The 20,243-nt window shown below is 40.8% G+C and overlaps 1 protein-coding gene across 1 annotated transcript in view; it reads left to right on the top strand.

Annotated features, from left to right (window-relative positions):
* Positions 1 to 3,023, top strand: part of SLC17A6 (solute carrier family 17 member 6) — a 73,036-nt gene extending 70,013 nt beyond the window's left edge. The window contains exon 12 of the mRNA XM_020805580.3: positions 676 to 3,023. Coding sequence (XP_020661239.1) covers positions 676 to 1,011 — 336 coding nt within the window. The 3' untranslated portion in view covers positions 1,012 to 3,023. The remainder of the gene's footprint in view (positions 1 to 675) is intronic.
* The last annotated feature ends 17,220 nt before the right edge of the window (positions 3,024 to 20,243 follow it).

Genomic DNA, 20,243 nt, shown 5'->3' with positions numbered 1-20,243 from the left:
CAACATGAATTTGACCCAACTGCGTGGGAGGCAGTGGAAGACAGGAGGGCCTGACGTGCTCTGGTCCATGGGGTCACGAAGAATCGGACACAACTTAATAACTAAACAAACAAACATGGAGCCAGAGGTTGTGAGCTAAATTCGACACTGTGCATCCCTGACAGGGGATGGACTCAATGATCCATAGGGTCCCTTCCAGCTTTGCAGTTCAATGATGATGATATAATGCTTAACCTGCGTTTTCTTCCAAATACCTTGACTTCAATATCCTTCTTCAGAAGTTCCAGCATGGAAAACAACATTTTGGTGGGACTCTGAGATTGCATTTCTACCGCTGAAGGAGAATTCATGATGGGTGAAAGTGTGAATATCCACATGTTGTTGCCATAAACAACAGTCAGCTTTAATCGTCTTTTAGGTAACAATTAAAAGGAAAAAAAAAAGCTTTAAAGTAAGAGTGTGCAGGAGGAGGTTTTTAGATGTTGTTGGACTACAGCTTTCATGCACTGTAGCCAAGACAGCTAATAGTAATAGTTGATGGGAACAGCACTCCAGCGATATCTGATGGGCCACATGTAACCCTTAATGTAAAGGAGTCTAGAGAAGTTGCTCTCTGATATTTCAATCTTCTTTCTCATAGACACTATTCTGATATTTTGATCTTCTTTCTCATAGACACGGGAGGAGTGGCAGTATGTCTTCCTTATAGCTGCTTTGGTACATTATGGTGGAGTCATCTTCTATGGCATATTTGCTTCAGGAGAAAAACAGCCATGGGCAGACCCAGAGCAGACAAGTGAAGAAAAATGTGGCTTCATTCACGAAGATGAACTTGCTGAAGAAACCGGGGACATTACTCAGAATTATGTAAATTACGGTACCACTAAATCTTATGGTGCTATGACCCAGGTCAATGGTGGCTGGCCAAACGGCTGGGAGAAAAGGGAAGAATTTGTACAAGAAGAAGCACAAGACTCATATAGCTACAAGGAAGGAGAAGATTATTCATAACAGTCCTATGCTGGATAGATTTTGTAGTGTTTGTGATTTATTCATTGTGGTTGTTTGCACACATACACACACACACACAAATGTGGAAATATGTAAACACATATCAGATAAGAAGGTCTTACTGTAAAAATGAAAAAAAAGCATTCAAGTGCAATCTGTATCAGTTTGTGACATCTTATCACCTCCATTTGGGTGTCTCCATACTGTAGAGTTTTAAGAGTTAATCTGGTCAAAATTACACAGGAAACCAGGTACTTGCAGTATAAATGAGCTGAAAGCTCATAATTAAGGATTAAAGCACAACTACCAACATAGTTGGGGTGCCAGCAATTCTGTTTAGAAAGCCAAAATGACTTGATTGTTTAAAAATGCACTTACATATTTGTTACACTCTGTTAAAGGAAATCATAAAATTGATTGTGTGAAGTTATCCACTTGTTTACTTGGTACAATGTAAAAGAAAAAAAAGTATGGCTGGTTGATGACAAGAATAAGGTTTCTGTTTTACATTATGGCAAAGACCTGATCCAGTTCCCTTTGTGTGAGATGAATCAGAACAGTACAGAACAGTCTATGATAGCAATGTGCATTTATTGTGATTATATGCTGCAGGCTACTCTGTCACAAAGGAATTAATTGGCTGTTTTTACTGATTTTTTAGGCACAATTATTATATTTCTGTTATTCCAAGACTCATACAATTATTGTATGTGTCATGTTCTTCCTGACATGTATGTACCGGTCAGTATAAAATCACCTTTAGTCTGACACAGAATGTTGAATAATGTAACCAGGACAAAAGAGTATTGGTAAAGTAAATTATTGGAGAGAAGTCCCATTAGAAAGAAAGCATTGCCCAAACCAATCCAAAGAAAAATATACAAACAAGAAACCCTCGAACAAACTGGATGTATTTGTTTTGAAGTAAATGCAAGAAAGGGAAAATAAATTAGCTATTTGTTAATCTTGGGTAGGTTTTTTTTTCCCTTTTGATATTTTCAGATACTGTGCCACAATTATATAAATAAAATAATAGTTTATTGAAGATGCTGTATAATTATAGAAAATAGTACTATTTTACAGATGTCTGAATTTTAAAAATGTATTTGTCTTTCAAAATAGATAGAATTATAATGGACACTGAATATGAGCAATGATCTTCTTAGAGAGCCCAAAGTGGCATATAACTGGGGTTGGGTTTAGGAAGAAGGTCGTTTCTATTTTTAAAATGCATACGTGCATTTCTGATCCATCACAATCCATGGAAGGTTTATCATTGGCTTCAGAGGGTGGTAGACTGTAGCTTCTCCCCCTCCACCTGACTGAGAACCACCACACTGAGCATGTGCAGGCTGTCATTTGCTACAGCCAAGAAGCAATGTGGAACGTGCAAATTAAAGGTATGGACGAAGTCTGAGAAAGTGTTTCATGGCCTTGTGTTTTTAAAGCATTATTGAACAAGAATTATAATGTTAGTGTGTACCAAGCAATAAGTGCCATGCGCGACTATGTGCATGCTCTTTTAATCTCTTTGTAACCTATCACCACTGAACTTGTTGTAGATCTTTGGGACTGTTGGGAAAATAAATTTTAAAAAGCAAAACTGACCAGACCAATCAACAACAAACTTCCTTATAATACCAGACCACTTAATGCTCTAACAAGTATCCATTTCCCAACTCCAATGAGACAACTATCATTATATGTTGAAAAGCCATTCTGGGTTTTTTGATCTGCTCCTTGTATTGTGCTAGTATTTAAAAGCCCTGCTATTGCAATATACAACTTGAGAATGGTTTTACGTTTCTTCTTCTTTATTTATGAAACAACAAGATAATTAAGTGAATCCTACCTTGACCTGGAGAAAGAAATCAATTCTATATTTTGCTTTGTGCCTCAAAGTGATGTAAAATGTGGCCATAGCTTTTGCTGTGAAGAGATGTGGACTGTGTCACTTCTGTTGCTGCAAAAAAAGTGTTAATAAATGCTCTATTTATCATTTTCTATAAAAAGGTATTTTTGTGATTTCTTTTTCCATTGTGCTTTTTACTACTTTGCCATAATAATACCACAATGGCCCAGAGGTTGAAGACCACCTGTAATCTTCTTGGGCCACACCAGTAGAGATCTTAATTAAAGCTGGGGAAGTTTTCAAGGGCTCTCTGCATTCTGAGAGCTGATTTAGTCCAGCAGTAAAAAATTAGCAGGATTTGCATGGAGACAGGAGCTGCCAAATGAAGCAATGTCCCCTCTTTAAATAGCCATATCTTCTTCCATTTAAAGAAACTTGAAATTAGAAGCAGTACTACTGTTTTGCAGTAAGGTAACTGCCTCAGGCAGTGAATGACGAGGAATGGCAATCGCGCCCTCCCACTCCTCCTCCTGTAATGTTCTTCATGGAGGACAGTTGTGTTCTGAGCAGCTGATCTTCCACTGTCTAAATGTCCTTGCTGCCCACAGGGTCACCAGTGCTGAAAGTTCAACTACCAGGCTAGTCAACTGCCGTACAAGGAGTGGAGGGGGGGGCATGGTCTCATCTTTTGTCTCAGATTGGCCTTCCCTATAGGCACTCCTGCATAGGTAGTGATCTACCAAGAAAAATGTCATATCTGACTGACACAACCATTTAGCAGCCTCTCTGGTGTCTAACAATTCCAGGCACGTTGTCTGTACATGGCTGATAGGCTGCATCTGAATTTCTGGGCTGAAGAAAAAATCCTGTTGAAAAGCTATCAGACCACACGTAAAAGGAAACCTGCAAATTCTGTATTGTACCTCCAGCCCAACTGTCCTGCCATGTGCTGTTGATAATACTTGTGATACCCCTTCTGTTTTATAAAGGTCTCACAAGTATTATGACAAGCACTTAGCAGAACAATTGTGGCAGAGTGTGGTCATTGTAAACAGGACTTAAAGCATAAAATGACTATGGCTTCAGTTCAATAGTGTGTGAACCCAGCAGTTGGGACCACATTTTCATAGACCTTCACACACTGCAGGAATCATCACAGCTAATATACCCAAATGATGAAATGAGTCATCTATAGCTACTGAGTAGCATTCATTCATTCATTCATTCATTCATTCATTCATTCATCCAATCAATCAATCAATCAATCAATCAATCAATCAATCAATCAATCAATCAATCAATCAATCAATCAATCAATCAATCAATCAATCAATTTAATATATCATTCTCACTAGTGCCATAGCACTACTTTGGGTGGTACACAGTAAAAAACATAATCCAATAAAACCATAAACCATCTAATCACATAGAAACAGAATGTACCAGAGCATAAATAAAGCTACATAAAACAAAAAATGAAACCAAAATACAGCTATCAAATTACTGTACAGAGATGTAAGAATGCTTCGTTCAACAGCTCAGTGGTTTAGGTCTTTGGCTGCGGAGCCAGAGGTTGGAGGTTCAGTTCCCGACTGTGCTTTCTTGACAAGAGCTAGACTCAATGATCCATAGGGTCCCTTCCAGCTTTGCAGTTCTAACTAGGGTCAGAATTGAAGGCCTCCTGAAAGAGCGATGTCTTCAATTACTTTGTAAACAACACCTTGGAGGAGGCCATGTGAAGCTTCTTTGGTAGCTGATTCCACAAAGTTGGGGCCACCACGGAGAAGACCCTACGTCTAGTAGAAGATTTATGAGCCTTCCTCTGGGTGGCTACCCAGAGGAGCTTCATTTGAGATGACTTGGTTGGCTGAGCAGTTGACATTGGAAAAAGATGCTCTGATAAGTAATGTGGGCCCAAACCATGGAGGGCTTTATACATGAGAGTCAAAATCATGAGCCTGTTCTGAGACTCCACAGGTAGCCAGTGGAGGCAAGCCAGAACTGGGGTGATGTGATAATATCTGCTTGCACCAATCACCAGTCTGGCCACTGCATTCTGGACCCACTGAAGTATCTGAATCAGTCTGAAGGGAAACCCCATGTAGGGAGCATTGCAGTAGTCAATCTGGGAGACGACCAATGCCTGCACCAATATCCTGAGGGAGACATTGTCCAGGTAGAGGCAATTAGCTTAAGCTGGTAAAAGGCTGATCTGGACATGGCTGAGATCTGAGCATCCCAAGAAAGACATGCGTCCAGAAACATGCCCAAATTCTGAGCTTGGTCCCTAAATGGGAGGGCAACACCATCCAGCCTAGGGACACACCCACACTTTTTGACAGACCTTCCCAGGAACACAACCTCTGTTTTGTCAGTTAGAGCCTATTTGTCTTGGTGCATTCCAGTACTGATGCCAGACAATACTTGAGCATCTGGATGGCATCCACTACAGGAGTGGTAAAGAAGACAGAGTTCGGTGTAAGCATGTATGTGTCAATCTTTTATTAGGTTCTAGTCACAGTGATTATATGGCAGCCTACGGGCTTGAGATGGCAATGTGCTTCTACTTACTGGTTGCTGGGAGACAAAGTCTGCCTAAACATCCAGGTTTTCAATTGGTTTTTAAAGATGCCCAGCGAAGGGGCCGCATGGATCTCCAGAGGAAGATTATTCCAGAGGCAAGGAGCTACCACCAAGAAGGCTCAGTTTCTTGTTTTTTTCCCTCCAGACCTCCTTCGGCGTCAGGTTCCTCAGACTTCCTCAGCCTCACCTCCTGACTCGATCGGGTGATAGAGGTAGATTTTGGTGGGAGTGGGCGTTCTGGCACTAAACAAGCAGTACTGCATGCTAAAGAAAGCATCTACCAGACCAGGTGAAACCATTTATTTGGCTTTAAGTTGGCTTAAATTTACTGTTCCTGGTAGTTTAACTAAATTTCCCATCCCTACTCTGTTAGAGGCAGGTCATGTCTGAGTTTCAAAAAGGCAGACTGGGAGAAGGGGGAGGGCTAATTGCCTGTGACTGTCTTCTTTTTAAAGAGATGGGCCATCAATTCCAATCTGCTAGCTCAGGAGGAGCTTGAATTCAACATGCATGCTGCAGCTATTTCAATCTGAGACGCTAACCTGGCCTCTACACTGCCATGTGAATTTGGGACATTCATAACAGCATTAACCACAAGAACGTGATGCACAGCTTTGAAGAAGATGATTTATCAGCTTGCTTTTTTGTTTTTTTGTTTGTTTTATATTCTTAACGGTTGATTAAAGGTATAATCTGTTTCTTTATTTGCATTCACTAACCTTTGCAATTGATAAGTTATTTTATGCATCAGTCTTTGATAAGATCCAGCAGGATTCTTCTTATGACCATCACAATGATAGAGCTGAAGATAGATGGTCCTTGTTTTATTTCAGTGGGGAAAATATTTTCTTATCTGATCTTCTGTACTATAGTTCCCCAATCTCTTACCACTGGCCACACTAGCTGGGACTGTTTTAAGTGATAGGACTACACACAGGGAATAGGGATGGGGCTCAAGATCGCCCACCTGGGCATAGATTTTGCAGATACAATAATTCTCCTAAAACCCACTATAAAAATGTGACTTCTGCTGTTTGTCTTTGCATTTTCAAGCCTTTGGAGTACTGAATTGTAAATATTTAATAAATTCCAGAGGCAATACCTTTGCAAGGGAGGGGAAGAGAGATCTGCTCAAAGGTAACGTTCAAATAAAAGCCACAAAAGAATATCTATGCTTCAGAATGAAATGCTCTTTCAGTGACAAATAAAGAAAGAGAACGAACGTTGGATGTGGAAGAAATGTCAGAGATAAAAGCTGCAGTATTTGAAAGATCAAATCATGATTCCGAGTCACTGACAGAGAGAGATAAAAAAGGGCTAGCTCTCTATATTTGTTACTGCTGGAGAGGTGTGTGTGTGTGTGTGTGTGTGTGTGTGTGTGTGTGTGTTTTCTTACTGTTAACCACTTCATAACCAAGGTCCCGGCATTGTACCTTAGATTTGTTTACTTCATCTAAGGTTATAAAAAGTTACAATTACATATTGCAGCTGCATCAATAGATGTTTTATAATTGGAAAAATGCTTGGTCCCCCCCCCCATCAAGTATTTCAAAACCCCACCGAACATGCTATCTCTGACTAGAGTCACAGTTTTGAGTTTTCTGCTCCTTTTGCTATGATGTCCCTGTGTCATCTGCCAGGCCAGATGAACATCTCTTCTATGTCCCTCCATTTCCCTTGCTGAACTTTGGCCGGCTGAGCCTCTGCTTCTCCTTAGGACCAAGCCCTCCCTGCTTCCAGCTTTTATAGCAGCTGCTTTGCTCTCCTCCTCCTTCATTCCTCTGACTTTTTCTTTCCATGACTTTATTTGTTTTGGGGTGGAGCACTTTTGTTTTGAGAGGGGAGGATACAAAAAAGGGCACTTATTTAATGTGTTCTGTACTTGCCTGACTTCATTTTCTGTTTTGGGGGTCTTTGTCTGTCAAGAAAGGGTGTGTTTTCAAAGGAGGGGCAATGTTGCAAGGGAGTGGCCATTGCCCTCCCAACCACAGAATGAAGATGCGAGACAATAATTATGGATTAATCATGGGCCACACTTTATTAAACATAATCAATGTTGCCATCCTTTGCCAGAGGGGGGTCCTGCCGTAGTGCGGAATCAGGTTTAAGCACAGAGGTCTCAAAGGACCCCCTAATCAACAAAATGGGCGAGTCCCTGTCCCCAAGTTCCCATGGTCTTAAAGACTGCGAGAACCTGGCTGGCCCCAATATGACCACCCATGGGCCTCAAGCCAGCTTTTCCTTCTTGACTGTTGGTCCGGGTGTAGCCCCAGTGCATCTTTCCCCCCAAGCACTGTAATCGCATGATCTGCAGCACTGGGACTCAGCAACAAAACCTGTTATATCTGCACTACCTGCCACAGCATAGAGAATAGCCAAGATAAGTCCCATGCCCGCCATTGAGCTCACCAACCTCAAAACAGCAGGCCCCCCTTGATGTCTTCAAAGAATGTCAGCTTTCTTAGCAGAAATCACAGTTTTAGCAGAGTAATTTGTGGTTCAGGCAGGCCAGGAATAACTCACACACAGTCCAGCAGCATTTCCTTCAGCAACGTGTATTTACAGCAGTATTTACATCAGTCTGGCAGCATAATGTGTAGATGTGATCTTCATGCAGGAGAAGATACAACTGACTGTACACTCACACTTATATACATATATATATAACCAATCAGGTTACACATTACATCATCCCTGAGTTGCATCATCCCTGGATTGTATCAGCTCTGCTGAGTCATCCTGACTCAGCTTCAGCACACCTGATCTATATGGCTTCTTATTAATACACTCCATACTGCTCAGGCCTGTAATTTTCCTTGACAAAGAAGACATCCAAACTTTGTTTGGACGGATGTACACCATCATTCCGAAAAAAACCAGGCCTATCCATGCAGATCCTCTGGATCTTAGTACCGTTAAAAAAATAGCTCAAGCAGATGAATTAAATAAAACAAATTATTTCTGATAAATTAAATCTAATCCAGATCTAAAAGAGGAACAGCCAGGCAAATTGTGGGGGGAAGCTGATGCTACCCCCGTTTCCCCAAGCGCTGATCCGGGTAGGCCTCACTATCCCACTTCGCAGTTGAAAAGGAGTCCCGCAGCTAAACTCCATCCTTGGCTGATGCTAGCAAAGGAAGAGGAAGAGGAGAGGGAGGAACAGCTCTTAAATAACCTAATGTTCCCCCCTCCTCTTATGCTAATCTTGTGATACCAGAAATCTCATGCTATCTGGGGAGGGAGGCAAAGGCGAGCCGCTCTGCTGAAGTTCAGCTCAGCAGCGACTCGAGCACTACAATTGCAGGGGGCAGGAGAAGATGGTGGCTTGGAGGCAACAATGTCATTGGAAGATGGTAGAAAATAGGGAACTAATTGCTGCCATCAAATGGTCCCTCTAATCAAATAGCCTGAATAGCCCTGAAGGCAAAACTCCCTGGGTTGAAGGTGCTGTTACTAAATGGTTAGTTTTCACTGTAAGGCAGCTAACACGCAGGATTTGATCCTGGATAAATATGCAGACCTTGGCTTGCTTTACAGAGACCTGGCTGATTGAAGCTGGGGAAGTTAGTCTTTCTCCTCTTTGTTACCTCCTCTGGGCTCTCTGTGCAGTATCAGGTCCCATCTGGGGGCAGGAAGGAGAAGTTGCAATGGTCTACTAATATTCAACCACCCTTATTGGGTGACCTGTCTCACAGATGGCTGATATTGAGTGTATGTACCTGAGAGTGGGTTCCTGGGGCAGAATAGTAATTATATTACTGTATTGCCCATCACCATGACCTTGACCAAACTCCGGGAGGCAGTGGAAGACAGGAGGGCCTGGCATGCTCTGGTCCATGGGGTCACGAGGAGTCGGACACGACTTAATGACTAAACAACAACAACTGCCTATCCCAGTACATAACAGTCCTCCTGCCAGAGCTGGCTGATCTGGTCTTGGGTGTGGTGTTCCAAACACCTTGGCTTGTTGTACTGTGGAACTTCAAAATCCATGAAAAGATCAGTTTGTCAGGAGTAGCTTAGAATTTGATATCTACCACGACGATCATGGGGCTGTTCCAAGTGATATCTGGCCCCACTCATGTTGCAGGGCACACTCTTGAAAGCATATTTGAACCTTCATTGAAGTAATGAGTGAACCCGGGGGACCCTTCAAATCAGCTGAGGATCTTCACAGGCATCAACAGCACTCTCCATCAGTTAGCACCCAGTTATCTGGCATATATAGCTCGTGACTGGAGTAGAGGGGTGGCCCCTGAAATTTGGGCTGTGGTAGTGCCTCACCCTCAGTCCACAAGCCACCCCAAGTAGCCAGACAGAACATTTGATCAAGCACTGTGACATCTCAACCAAAAAGTAATTGTTCAAAATGTAAAGGACAATGAGGTCAAAAATATGTGGGTTTATCTAATCAGCAGCTGTCCTGTTTGGGGGTCTGCAATGAGTCTGACATAATCTGACATTAAATCAATTCTGAAAATTGCCATAGCCAAGGCATAACCTACATGAACTCAGTGTCGTAGTCTTCAGGATAACAGCATTTTCTGTCTTCATCATATTAATGTCTACCCAGAAGCCCTTGTGATGTTCAGATAGGACTTTTGACCATGTAACACAACACTACACACAAGCCTTGTTCATTCATTCCTTAAAGTGTGAATTGAGGGGAAAACACAAGACCTGCTCCTCTCTGTTATCTCTTGAATAATGGAGAAGTAACTGTCTGAAGATAGTAGCTGGGCAAACTTTTTCCATGAGATAACCCCCACTTGTAACTCTACTATTGGGTATAAGTTCCTTGTGTACATTTCCATCATTGAAGTAATAGTGGAAGGGGCTAGATGAACACTCTCTTCTCAATATGTGAGATCCACCTGCTTTAAAGCAGGGCTGAAGAGGGCTGCAGTGTCTTCAACTTATTAAGACCTCCCGGATCACAGAGTAACAGATAATTTTAAGGAGCATAATTGCAGGATTGGCCTGACCTCTCAAAACGTGATGCCGGCTGAACTGCTCCCACTAGGTTCTATCCCAAACATAATGCTTTTGACTCAGCCAATCTGTAAAGAGGACATTTCTCAGCAGTTCTCTTTGGTACACTAGAGGCAGCCACAGCTCTGTGTCTTAACTATGTCCTTATATTTATTTAGCAGAATAAAAACTGCATTGAACAATGACAGGTTTATTCCAATACTAAGAGTGTGTATTTCTTATCTGAATCCATAATGTGAAATTGTCACGATTTCTTAGGCAGTTTCCAGTTTAAATCTGGGAAACATAGGCCTAGCCCTCCTCACATTTCCAGATCCAATCCAATTCTCAGAGTAAAGCTGAGCACTTAAAAATTATAGATTCTTCCTGTTTACAACCTCAAGCAATACTGGTAAGCTTCAGAGCTGACCTAGTAATCAGTCAATAACTGTACATGTCCTACTGAGTAATCAGTTTTCTGTGAGTGATCGTAACCCACAGAGAAGGAAATTAAATCTTAAAAAGAAGAGTTACTACTGTTCAATCAATTCTTACAACACATCCATTTGTGTTCTGTTGTTTTTAATTTTCAATATTCTATCTTTTACAGAAGTGAGAAAAAAGGAAGCCAAATATAACAGCTAAAGATCTATTTTTCTAGGCAGTAAGTTTGCTCATACAAATGTTAAATATAGTGCTCATCTGCCAGTCAGTTTCTTTTCTTCCACCTAATATAATTAGTCCATTCTTTATTTAGAATGAAATCCTTTGAGCATAATATGAGTCATTTATTCTTCAAAGAACACCGAAGAAATGAGAAACAAAGCTGCAGAAGACTATTAACAGTTTTAAAAAGAAAATAACTGAATCAGCAATCAAAATGCAAAATATGCGTAACACGATACATATTGATACGCAAGTCCAGAGTATATTTCATAGAATCATAGAATACTGGATTTCAAAGAGGCCTATAAAGCCATTGAGTCCAATGCAAGAATCGAAATCAAAGTATATCTTACAGATGAATGTCTAATTTTCTCTTGAATGCCTCCAGTACTGATCACCTCCGAAGACAATTGGATCCATTGTCATACTGCTCTAAGAGTTAGGAAGTTTTTCCTGACATCCAAATGAAATCTGACTTCCTGTAACTTGAACCCATAATCAGTCTTGCACTCTTGAATGATTGAGAACAGTTCTACCCCTCCTCTGTATGACAATCTTTCTAGTATTTGATAAGTGCTATCGCATTTCTCTCTTTCACAAGGCCAAACATGCTCAGTTTGTCCAGTCTTTCCTCATAGGACTTGTTTCTAGTCCCCTGGTCATCCTTGTCACTCTCCTTTGAATTTGTTCCTTCTTAAAGTCAGTTCCTTCAATATTTTGGATGCAGTTCATCCAGCCCTGAAAATCTGAATTCATTCAAATTAATAAAGTATTCTTTAATTATTATCAGTTTCAAGCTACAATTCTGTCACCTCCACTTGTACTTCACATTTGTCTGGAGGGTCTTTTTTGGGAAAAGATAAAGCTAAAGTGGGAATTGAAGACTTCTGCCTTTTCTTCGTCATCTGTTATCAATTTCCCTCTCCAATTAGTATCTGAGTCACTGGTTTTTTTCTCTGTCTTAAGCTACACATTTACCTGAAAAATGATTTTTGGTTGCTTTTAGTGTCTCTTGTTAACCTCAGCTCATACTCAGCTTTTGCTTACCAATGACATCCCTGCAATTCTTTGTTACTTGTTTGTACTCTTCCTTTGTAGCCTGGATTTGCTTCCTCTTCCTATATGTGTCCTTCCCCCTCCCCCTTATCTTCTCAGCTTTTTGTGAAGTCTCATTGGTCTCTTTTTGCTGCTTTCTAACTTTTTTTTTTCTTGTTGGAGTTGTTTGTAATTATGCCTTTAGAATTTCCTTCTTTTAAAGAAACTCCCCTCTTGGACTCCTTTTCCTGTTCAAATCTCACACAATGGGATATTTCTTGTCTCCCATACATGTTTGCCACAAGACTAGTACAGTAAAATCCACAGTCCAACATGACCATTCAGATGTTAATGGACTGTAACATCACCATCTCTCACCATTAGTTGTTCTGGCTAGATCTTACGGAAGTTACATTCCAAGAACATCTGGAGGGCCCCCATGTTTAAGAGAAAATCTAAATATCAGATAATCATAGCATAATGGTAGCAGAGAAAAAGCTCTGCATGCAGAATGGCCACAGGTTCAAATCCTGGCATCTCCATGAAGGGGTGGAGAAGACCTGTTGCTATTCATTATGATTTTAAAATGAGTAGACTTAAATCTTGCAGAATTTACTTTACTTTTGAAAAGAAATTAGAATGGACCCATTTACAGAAGACAGTCCTCTATTTGAAGGGGTGCCAGGACGTGTCTTCCATTTGAAGGGCTGTCTGCTCCAAAGATAAGGTGGGAGAGATGGGACCTTGAAGTGGCTTTTCTGTAATTGCCACCTGGACTGCAGATTCATACACACTGTGTAGGCGTCCTTCAGTCTCGAGAGACTATGGTAATGTGCTCTGTATGGAGGACTTGGAACAATGTCTAGTGTGGCTGAGAAGGCCAATTCGAGAGTGACAAATGCTTCCACACTGAAGACAAATATAATCTGTCCCCTGTCCAGCTCCCTGATTTTGCTGCTTCCGGGACTGCCTCTTTGCCTCAGCCTGCTGGACAAGGGTCTCTTCAAATTGGGAGAGGCCATGATGTACCGCCTGCCTCCAGGCTGAATGCTCAGATGTCAAGATTTCCCATCTGTTGAAGTCCATTCCTAAGGCCTTCAGATTTTGTTTGCAGATATCCTTGTATCACAGCTGTGGTCTTCCTCTGGGGTGATTTCCCTGCACTAATTCTCCATACAGGAAATCTTTTGGAATCCAACCATCAGTCATTCTCACAACATGCCCAAGCCAATGTAGACGTCACTGTTTCAGTAATGTATACATGCTAAAGATTCCAGCTCACTCTAGGACTACTCTGTTTGGAACTTTGTCCTGTGTGTGTCCTTCAGACACACACAGGACATATAATCACAGTCTTTCCCATTTGATTGACATCCTGTTTAAAGAAAAAGAATTAATAATAATTTACCTTCAGTAATAGAAATTGGTACATTCAATGATATGCAAACTGGGTCATCTTTTCTCTGTACTTTTGTTGATGTCTTACTGACCTTTGTGCTAGGGAGCCTTGGGGTCAGTCAAAAGGAGCCAGGTTCAGGCAGCTGACCATAGTCTAAGATTTAAGGAACACATGGTTAGCTGAGGAAGTTGTCATAGCCAGATCCCAGACCTGAGGTTATAAGTCTTTTGTCACAAAATTCTAGACCTGGTTCATTGTCCTCTCCCATGCCATGTGTTCTTATTTTAGTAACCTAAATGAAAGCTGGTGTGGGGATCCTTTTCATTTTTGCAAGGGCTGGACAAGCACAAGTCTAAAGCCCTTGGTGATCACTTGGAGATCTTTCAGCTGACCTCTAGCTTAGCCAGTACTGAGATAGGTAGACTGCTGAATAAGAAAATTTTGTATTTGAGTGCTGTAGACTCATAAGAGCATTCGTTGGTTCTCTTGCCAGTGCTATGGACAAATTTGTTTCTGTTCTGTGACTAGCAGCATAGGCACCATGGGAACCTTATGTCATTTTGCAAAGCAATGCAGCCATTCTCCTGGGGGACTATAGTGGAGTCATTATGTCACGTGAATGCAGCCATTAATTTAGCCAAGGGTTGCCAGCAAAGTGCAAGAAGATGCAGACAGATGAATTATTGATTGGAATACATTTGCAACTCATTTTAAAGACAAGTTCCACCACCACCCAGCCCTTTATAGCTTAAGAAAACACAACAACTCCCATAACAATAATACCAGTTTTTAAGGGTACCACAAGACTTTGTTTCGCCTGCAACAGACTAACAAAACCACCCATTTTGGAAAGCATTTTTGTTACTTTTATTTTATTGAAGGATTTTTATAGACATTCTTCATTTATATATTCTTCATTCTGGAAGTGGTAATTACTCTCAGAAGAAGCAACAAACAGCAACTATAATAATTTGTTTATAAATAAGCTTGCTGGCTTTTTCAGATTGTCTTTCCCTCATTCACATACAGAAGAAATAGTACATCTGATGAGAGAGAGAAAGAGGGAGGGAGGGACCAGAGGTTATTACAGCAGAGGTAGTAAATGAAATTTTAATGTAGCAGTTATGAGGCAATATACGACATAAAGCTTCCAGTACTTTTAGTTCACTATGATAACATATTAATTATAATACATGTTTATCTTCCTCTTGATCTATGGATGCTATGTTCCTTGGTTATAACTACAACATCCAGATCTGTCTTTGAGGCTGTGCTGTTGTTAGTTACCCCTTAGGGATGCCAGAGTGTGCTTTTTCTTTCATCCTGTTGCTCAAGAGACAGTTGGTTTCAAAGAGCAACCTTTAGAGCCAGTACACTAAAATAAAGCCATCTGTGCTTCAGTTCTTAATTGTAGATCCAACTCCAGTGTTAGGATCTAAACAAATAATGTAATGCTGTTGTACATATGAAATTTGTCACTCTGCAATGTTAGTTCCAAGGGTGCAAAGCCCTTACAGGGAACAGAAATCCTGGGAATAGCACTTAACCTTTTCTTAGGAGAAAATGAGTCCATCTTGCATGAACCCTAATAGGCCATCTTCTAGTACCTGCAAGACAGCATTGCATTCTAAAGTAGGCAGATAGCACTGCAGGAAAAATTGACCACCAAACTGGATATAGCTAAAGGGATTAAACATCTGGATTCTTTCACAGTACGTTGGCACCCTTCTATGGTTTATATTAATGGAATAGTTAATATGGGATTTCCAAAGCATTCAGGATTTTTTTGGTCTTTACAACATACTTGCTAGCTCACTGGATAGCTCAGTGGTTTAGGTAGAGAATGCAAGTGTGATTCCCTGTTCTGCCTCCTGTGAGTAGAGCCAGCCTATGTGGCCCTGGAAAAGCTGGCCACTCCCAGATTGCCTCCAGAAGAAGGGAATGGTAAACTAAACCTTGAAAAGAGTTGCCATGTGTCAGAATTGACTTGATGGCACCACCACCACCACCACCACCACATCATCATCATCATCATCATCATCATCATCATCATCATCATCATCATCATCATCATCATCATCATCATCACCACATACTTTGAATATTACAATAATTTCCCTAGGAAAGCCTTATAAGATTTTAGATACAACTCTACTGTAAAGGTGAAAGGTAAAGGTTCCCCTTGACATTTTTAGTCCAGTCATGTCCGACTCTAGGGGGGTGGTGCTCATCCCGTTTTAAAGCCGTAGAGCCAGCGCTTGTCCGAAGACAGTTTCCGTTGCCACGTGGCCAGCGTGACTAGGGAACACCGTTTTACCTTCCCACTGAGGTGGTATATATTTACCTACTTGGTTTTGCATGCTTTCGAACTGCTAGGTTGGTGAGGAGCTAGGTTGGCGAGTGATGGGAGCTCACTCCATTGCATGGATTAAATCTTACGAGTGCTGGTCTTCTGATGCTGCAGCACAGGCTTCTGTGGTTTAGCCCACAATGCCACTGTAAGGAATAGGAAAGGGAGAGTAGGAGGGAAGAAAGATACAGAATACAGAAATATATGGATGCATGTATCGATCAATATTGTTACTTTTTTAAAAAAAAGGAATAGAAATCATGTCAAAACTAATGTAATAAAAGAAAAATGGTGTGGAATTTCATGTACTAATGCTAATTGCTTCATATTCTCCACATATGATTCAAATGGGCCTACTCTAACTGCAACTTACTTAAGTGTATTAGGTTGTAGTTAGAGTAGGCCCATTCAAATTAATAGAACTTACAAAGGAGATGACTCACCAAATCACCATTGATTTAATAGGCCTACTCTAGTTTGACTTACTGCACTAAGCAACAGGATTTTGGCTAATAAAATGTAGTTTAATAGTACTAACAACAAAACATATTCATAAGCTACTTAGATTCAGTCACATTTTAAAACAGTAACTTCTTGGACTATGATCTGGAGTCTAACCACTTTCCCCCCCATCTTCAGCTGATAGTTGGTCAAGTGGCAATTTTTCTTGTCTTCCTTGCTTCTCAGTGTGAATTCTGGATCAGAAGAAATTTGAGTACTTAGATGTGGCTATTTGTATCTGTAGCTTTTGAAATATTTTCTTTCATTGGGAAAATAAAGTTTAAGAGAAGATTGGGCAATTTTTTTAAAAAATTAAAAGGCTATATTTGTCATTACATCGAAATGGACACTTCTGGATTTTATGAGGAGGTCATTTGGGTTACTGCTGGCCAGATAACTTAGTACGTTGGAGCACCTGGTTGCAGAGTCAAGAGTCAGGGGTTCAATTCCCCACTCTGCCTCCTGGGACAAGAGAAAAATTTTGGTAGGCTTCAAAGGATGCTCAGTTGCAGAGCATCCTTTGAAGAAGGGAATGGCAAATCAAATCTGAGTACTATGAAATAAGAAACCCTGGAAAGGGTTATCATAAGCCAACACTAACATGATGGAATGCAATTTGCATCCTCCTCCTCCTCCTCCTCCTCCTCCTCCTCATTATTATTATTATTATTATTATTATTATTATTATTATTATTATTATTATTATTATTATTATTATTATTATTATTATTAAACACCAGGCACAGTCAAAATTATAAAAACGTTGACTGGCATTATACAACAGATACAAGTTTTAACCAAAAACCTAAGTATCTGTTCAGTATCGGTCCAGTATGTCCGTTGTTCCTACTATTGCCATTTTTTGTAGCTCTGAAGGTGTGATTTCAGAGATCTGCAGCTACTTATAGTACTCTGTGAAATTTCTTGATATTGTTCCCAAAGCTCCAATGACCATGGAGACCACTGAAGTGTGTTTCTTCCAGAGGTGAGATGTTTTGATTGCCAGGTCTCTGTACTTTGTTAGTTTTTCCAATTCTTTATTTTCAACTCACACATCCCCTGGAATTGCAATGTCAATGATCTCGACATTTCTTCATTCTACTACTACTACGTCTGGTGTGTTAGGCACTATTCCCAGGGGAGAACCCCAAAGATTGGGAACTGGTGGGTCCCTAAAGCGGGCCTAAGACCCTTCCTTCCACCACCTCTTTCCTTATCTTTGTCCTCACTATATCTTCCATCCCCTGAATTGACCTCACATTTTTAGAAAACTTAGGAACTCTATTTCCCATAACTGGAATATGGAAACCCTGAGTAAACCCCTCTTAACAGATAACAAGCCATCTCCCTATCTGGATAAGCTTTCGAGTTCATTGGACTGGGTCCCTTTTGAAAGATTGTTGGACCCAAGGGGAATCAAGATATTGGAAGAAGGAAAAAGCTCTTCTGGATTGTGCCCAAACAATTCTCCCTGTGTAGATCAGGAACCCAGGCAACCAATTTGCCCAAGAGCCACCCGACTTGCATTTTCTAATTTTCTCACTTTCCCTCTTCTCTGCTTTGTCTAACTCTTTTTTCTCTACTTCTCTATACAATAGTTCGAATACATCCACAAACCTACCCATTCAAATCTTTTTGATTGTTTCAGGTAAGAGATGGTCTCCTAACGGTAGAGAATCACCACCACAAGGGAGAGCCTTCATCGACACATAATTGTGCCCAATTATATACCAAATGTCCTGAACCCTAGGAGGCACCTTATTGACCCGCTTAACATCAAGCCCTGACACCTTTGTGGCCTTTGTGGTGATGCTCCATGCTTAACTGGCTGCTTGCCCTTCCTATCACCACTGCCCTTTTTTAGCCCCATGGTGCACATTGACACAAGGTCCTATGTGCTTGCTTCAACCTGACCAAACCCTGAAGTATTTCCTCACCAAATCAACTCTCTTCTCTCTTTTAAATTTTTTCCCAATGTCTAAGATCTAATCACCTCAATTAAAATAATTAGCCACAACAATATCCCCGTCCTTCTATTATTTGTTTATTTACAGCTGCCAAAGGAGCCTTTCCGAGAGTATCTAATGCAAATAATTTGGTTTGGGATTGTGCTTATGAATCCCTCAATTACAGCCAGAAAGGTTCAGTGGTTGCTTCTCAACAGTAGCAGGAGGTAACTAGGTGTTGTCTGTGTATCAATTTCTCAAGCCACGCATCCCTGCACTTTGGGTCTTTTACTAACTTGGGTTGGTTCTCACTTGAAAGTTGTAGTCCTTTATTTTCTACCATCACCTTCCTTCCTTCTTTCGAAGTGCTCTGGGGTGGCTCCCCACCCCGCAAAAAAATTCCATGGGCAGATGCATCATGTCCCTTACTATTAATGAGCATGTCAGACTGTTTGAAACTGATGCAGGAAACAAGTATCAGTAAGAGATATCTTAGCTCTCATTACCAGCTCACTGAGATATACAGTACTGGGGAAAGAAGACTTGTTACATTTATGACACCAAAGGTTGAGGCAAGTCCTAATTAAAAAGACTGCTATAGGTGTATGATCAATACAGAGAGTGCCAGTATTGCCACTGATTTGCTACTGGCACTCCCCCCCCCCCAGCAGTAAATTGAAACCTTACGTAATTATTGACGCCAGTGTCTGTATGTGAGCTGAAAGCTAATATAGCCTTGTGGATTAGTCAGAGGGGTAGCAAACAATCTTCAATGCTGATCCTGAGGGGGGGAAATTAGATGTTTTCTCATCCTTACATTGGGACATTGTATGTCTCATTCCCTCCACGAAATCCCTTGAAATTGGGTGATGCCACTCTATTTTTTTTCAAAAATGAATTTTAAAGAAGGATGAATCATGCATTTAGCCTGCATTACTTAGCAGTCATTGCATCAAGGTATATTTAGTTACTGAGCTTGCAAGATACTGATGCTGTTCTCTGCATATTTATAGATTTAGAAACTACTAAACTGTGTCTTAAAATGTTTTTTGGAAACAAAATTCTATAATGAAAAGGGGATTTCCATCTCTTCATCTCTGTTAAACTCTTTTGTTACCCCCAAAGTCACTTCTGGGTGTTGGGAGACCTTCCATACATGTCAGCAACCAATGAAGCATTGCAGGAGACTGAGTGAACTGGGCAAAGTAAGGGTCTCCTCTGAATTCTGTATGAGCAAAAATAGCTTCTGTTAATGTCTTGAAATTAGTCATCTGAATTCAAATATATAACAGTGCATCCTATGTATAACTGTCACATTGGGGCACAGCAGAAGTACAGTACTGCAATTTGATTCAGCTTTAACTGCCATAACGTCATCCTATGGTATGGTGATATTTGTAGTTTTTAATGACCATTATGTGCAATCAAGTCAATTCTGACTTATGGTGACCCTTTCTAAGGTTTCCTATGTATAGAGCCCCCAGAAGTGGTTTTCCGTTCCCTTCTATGCAGCTTTCCCATGGATACAGAGGTTGGATCATCTTCTAGGAGGCACAGTGAGGATTCAAACTTGCAAACTACAGACCAACACCTAACTCACTGAGCTATTTAGCCAGCATTGAAAGCTTGCCTGAAAGCTAGTTTGTAGACTTATAATTTTCTGCCAGAGAGCTCTTACGCTTTCACTCATCTATCACAGAAAATTCTAAGTATCCCCCAATACTACAGAGCCTAGCATTCCACTAGATGGAGTCATGGCAAGTAAAGTGGGACCAAGCGCTATAACTGTCTAGTGTAGATACATTCCAGGGCAAGGATGTATAACGTGTAGTAGTCCTGGGGCTACATGTACCCCAGAAAGCTGTTTTTGTAGCTTCTGGATATCCAAGACCTCCTCAGGCCCTTTCACCTCCTAATAGTTAAATCAAT

The sequence above is a fragment of the Pogona vitticeps genome, chromosome 1, assembly GCF_051106095.1.
Source record: "Pogona vitticeps strain Pit_001003342236 chromosome 1, PviZW2.1, whole genome shotgun sequence".
Lineage (NCBI taxonomy): Eukaryota > Metazoa > Chordata > Lepidosauria > Squamata > Agamidae > Pogona > Pogona vitticeps.
This window is presented reverse-complemented; position numbering and strand designations above follow the sequence as displayed.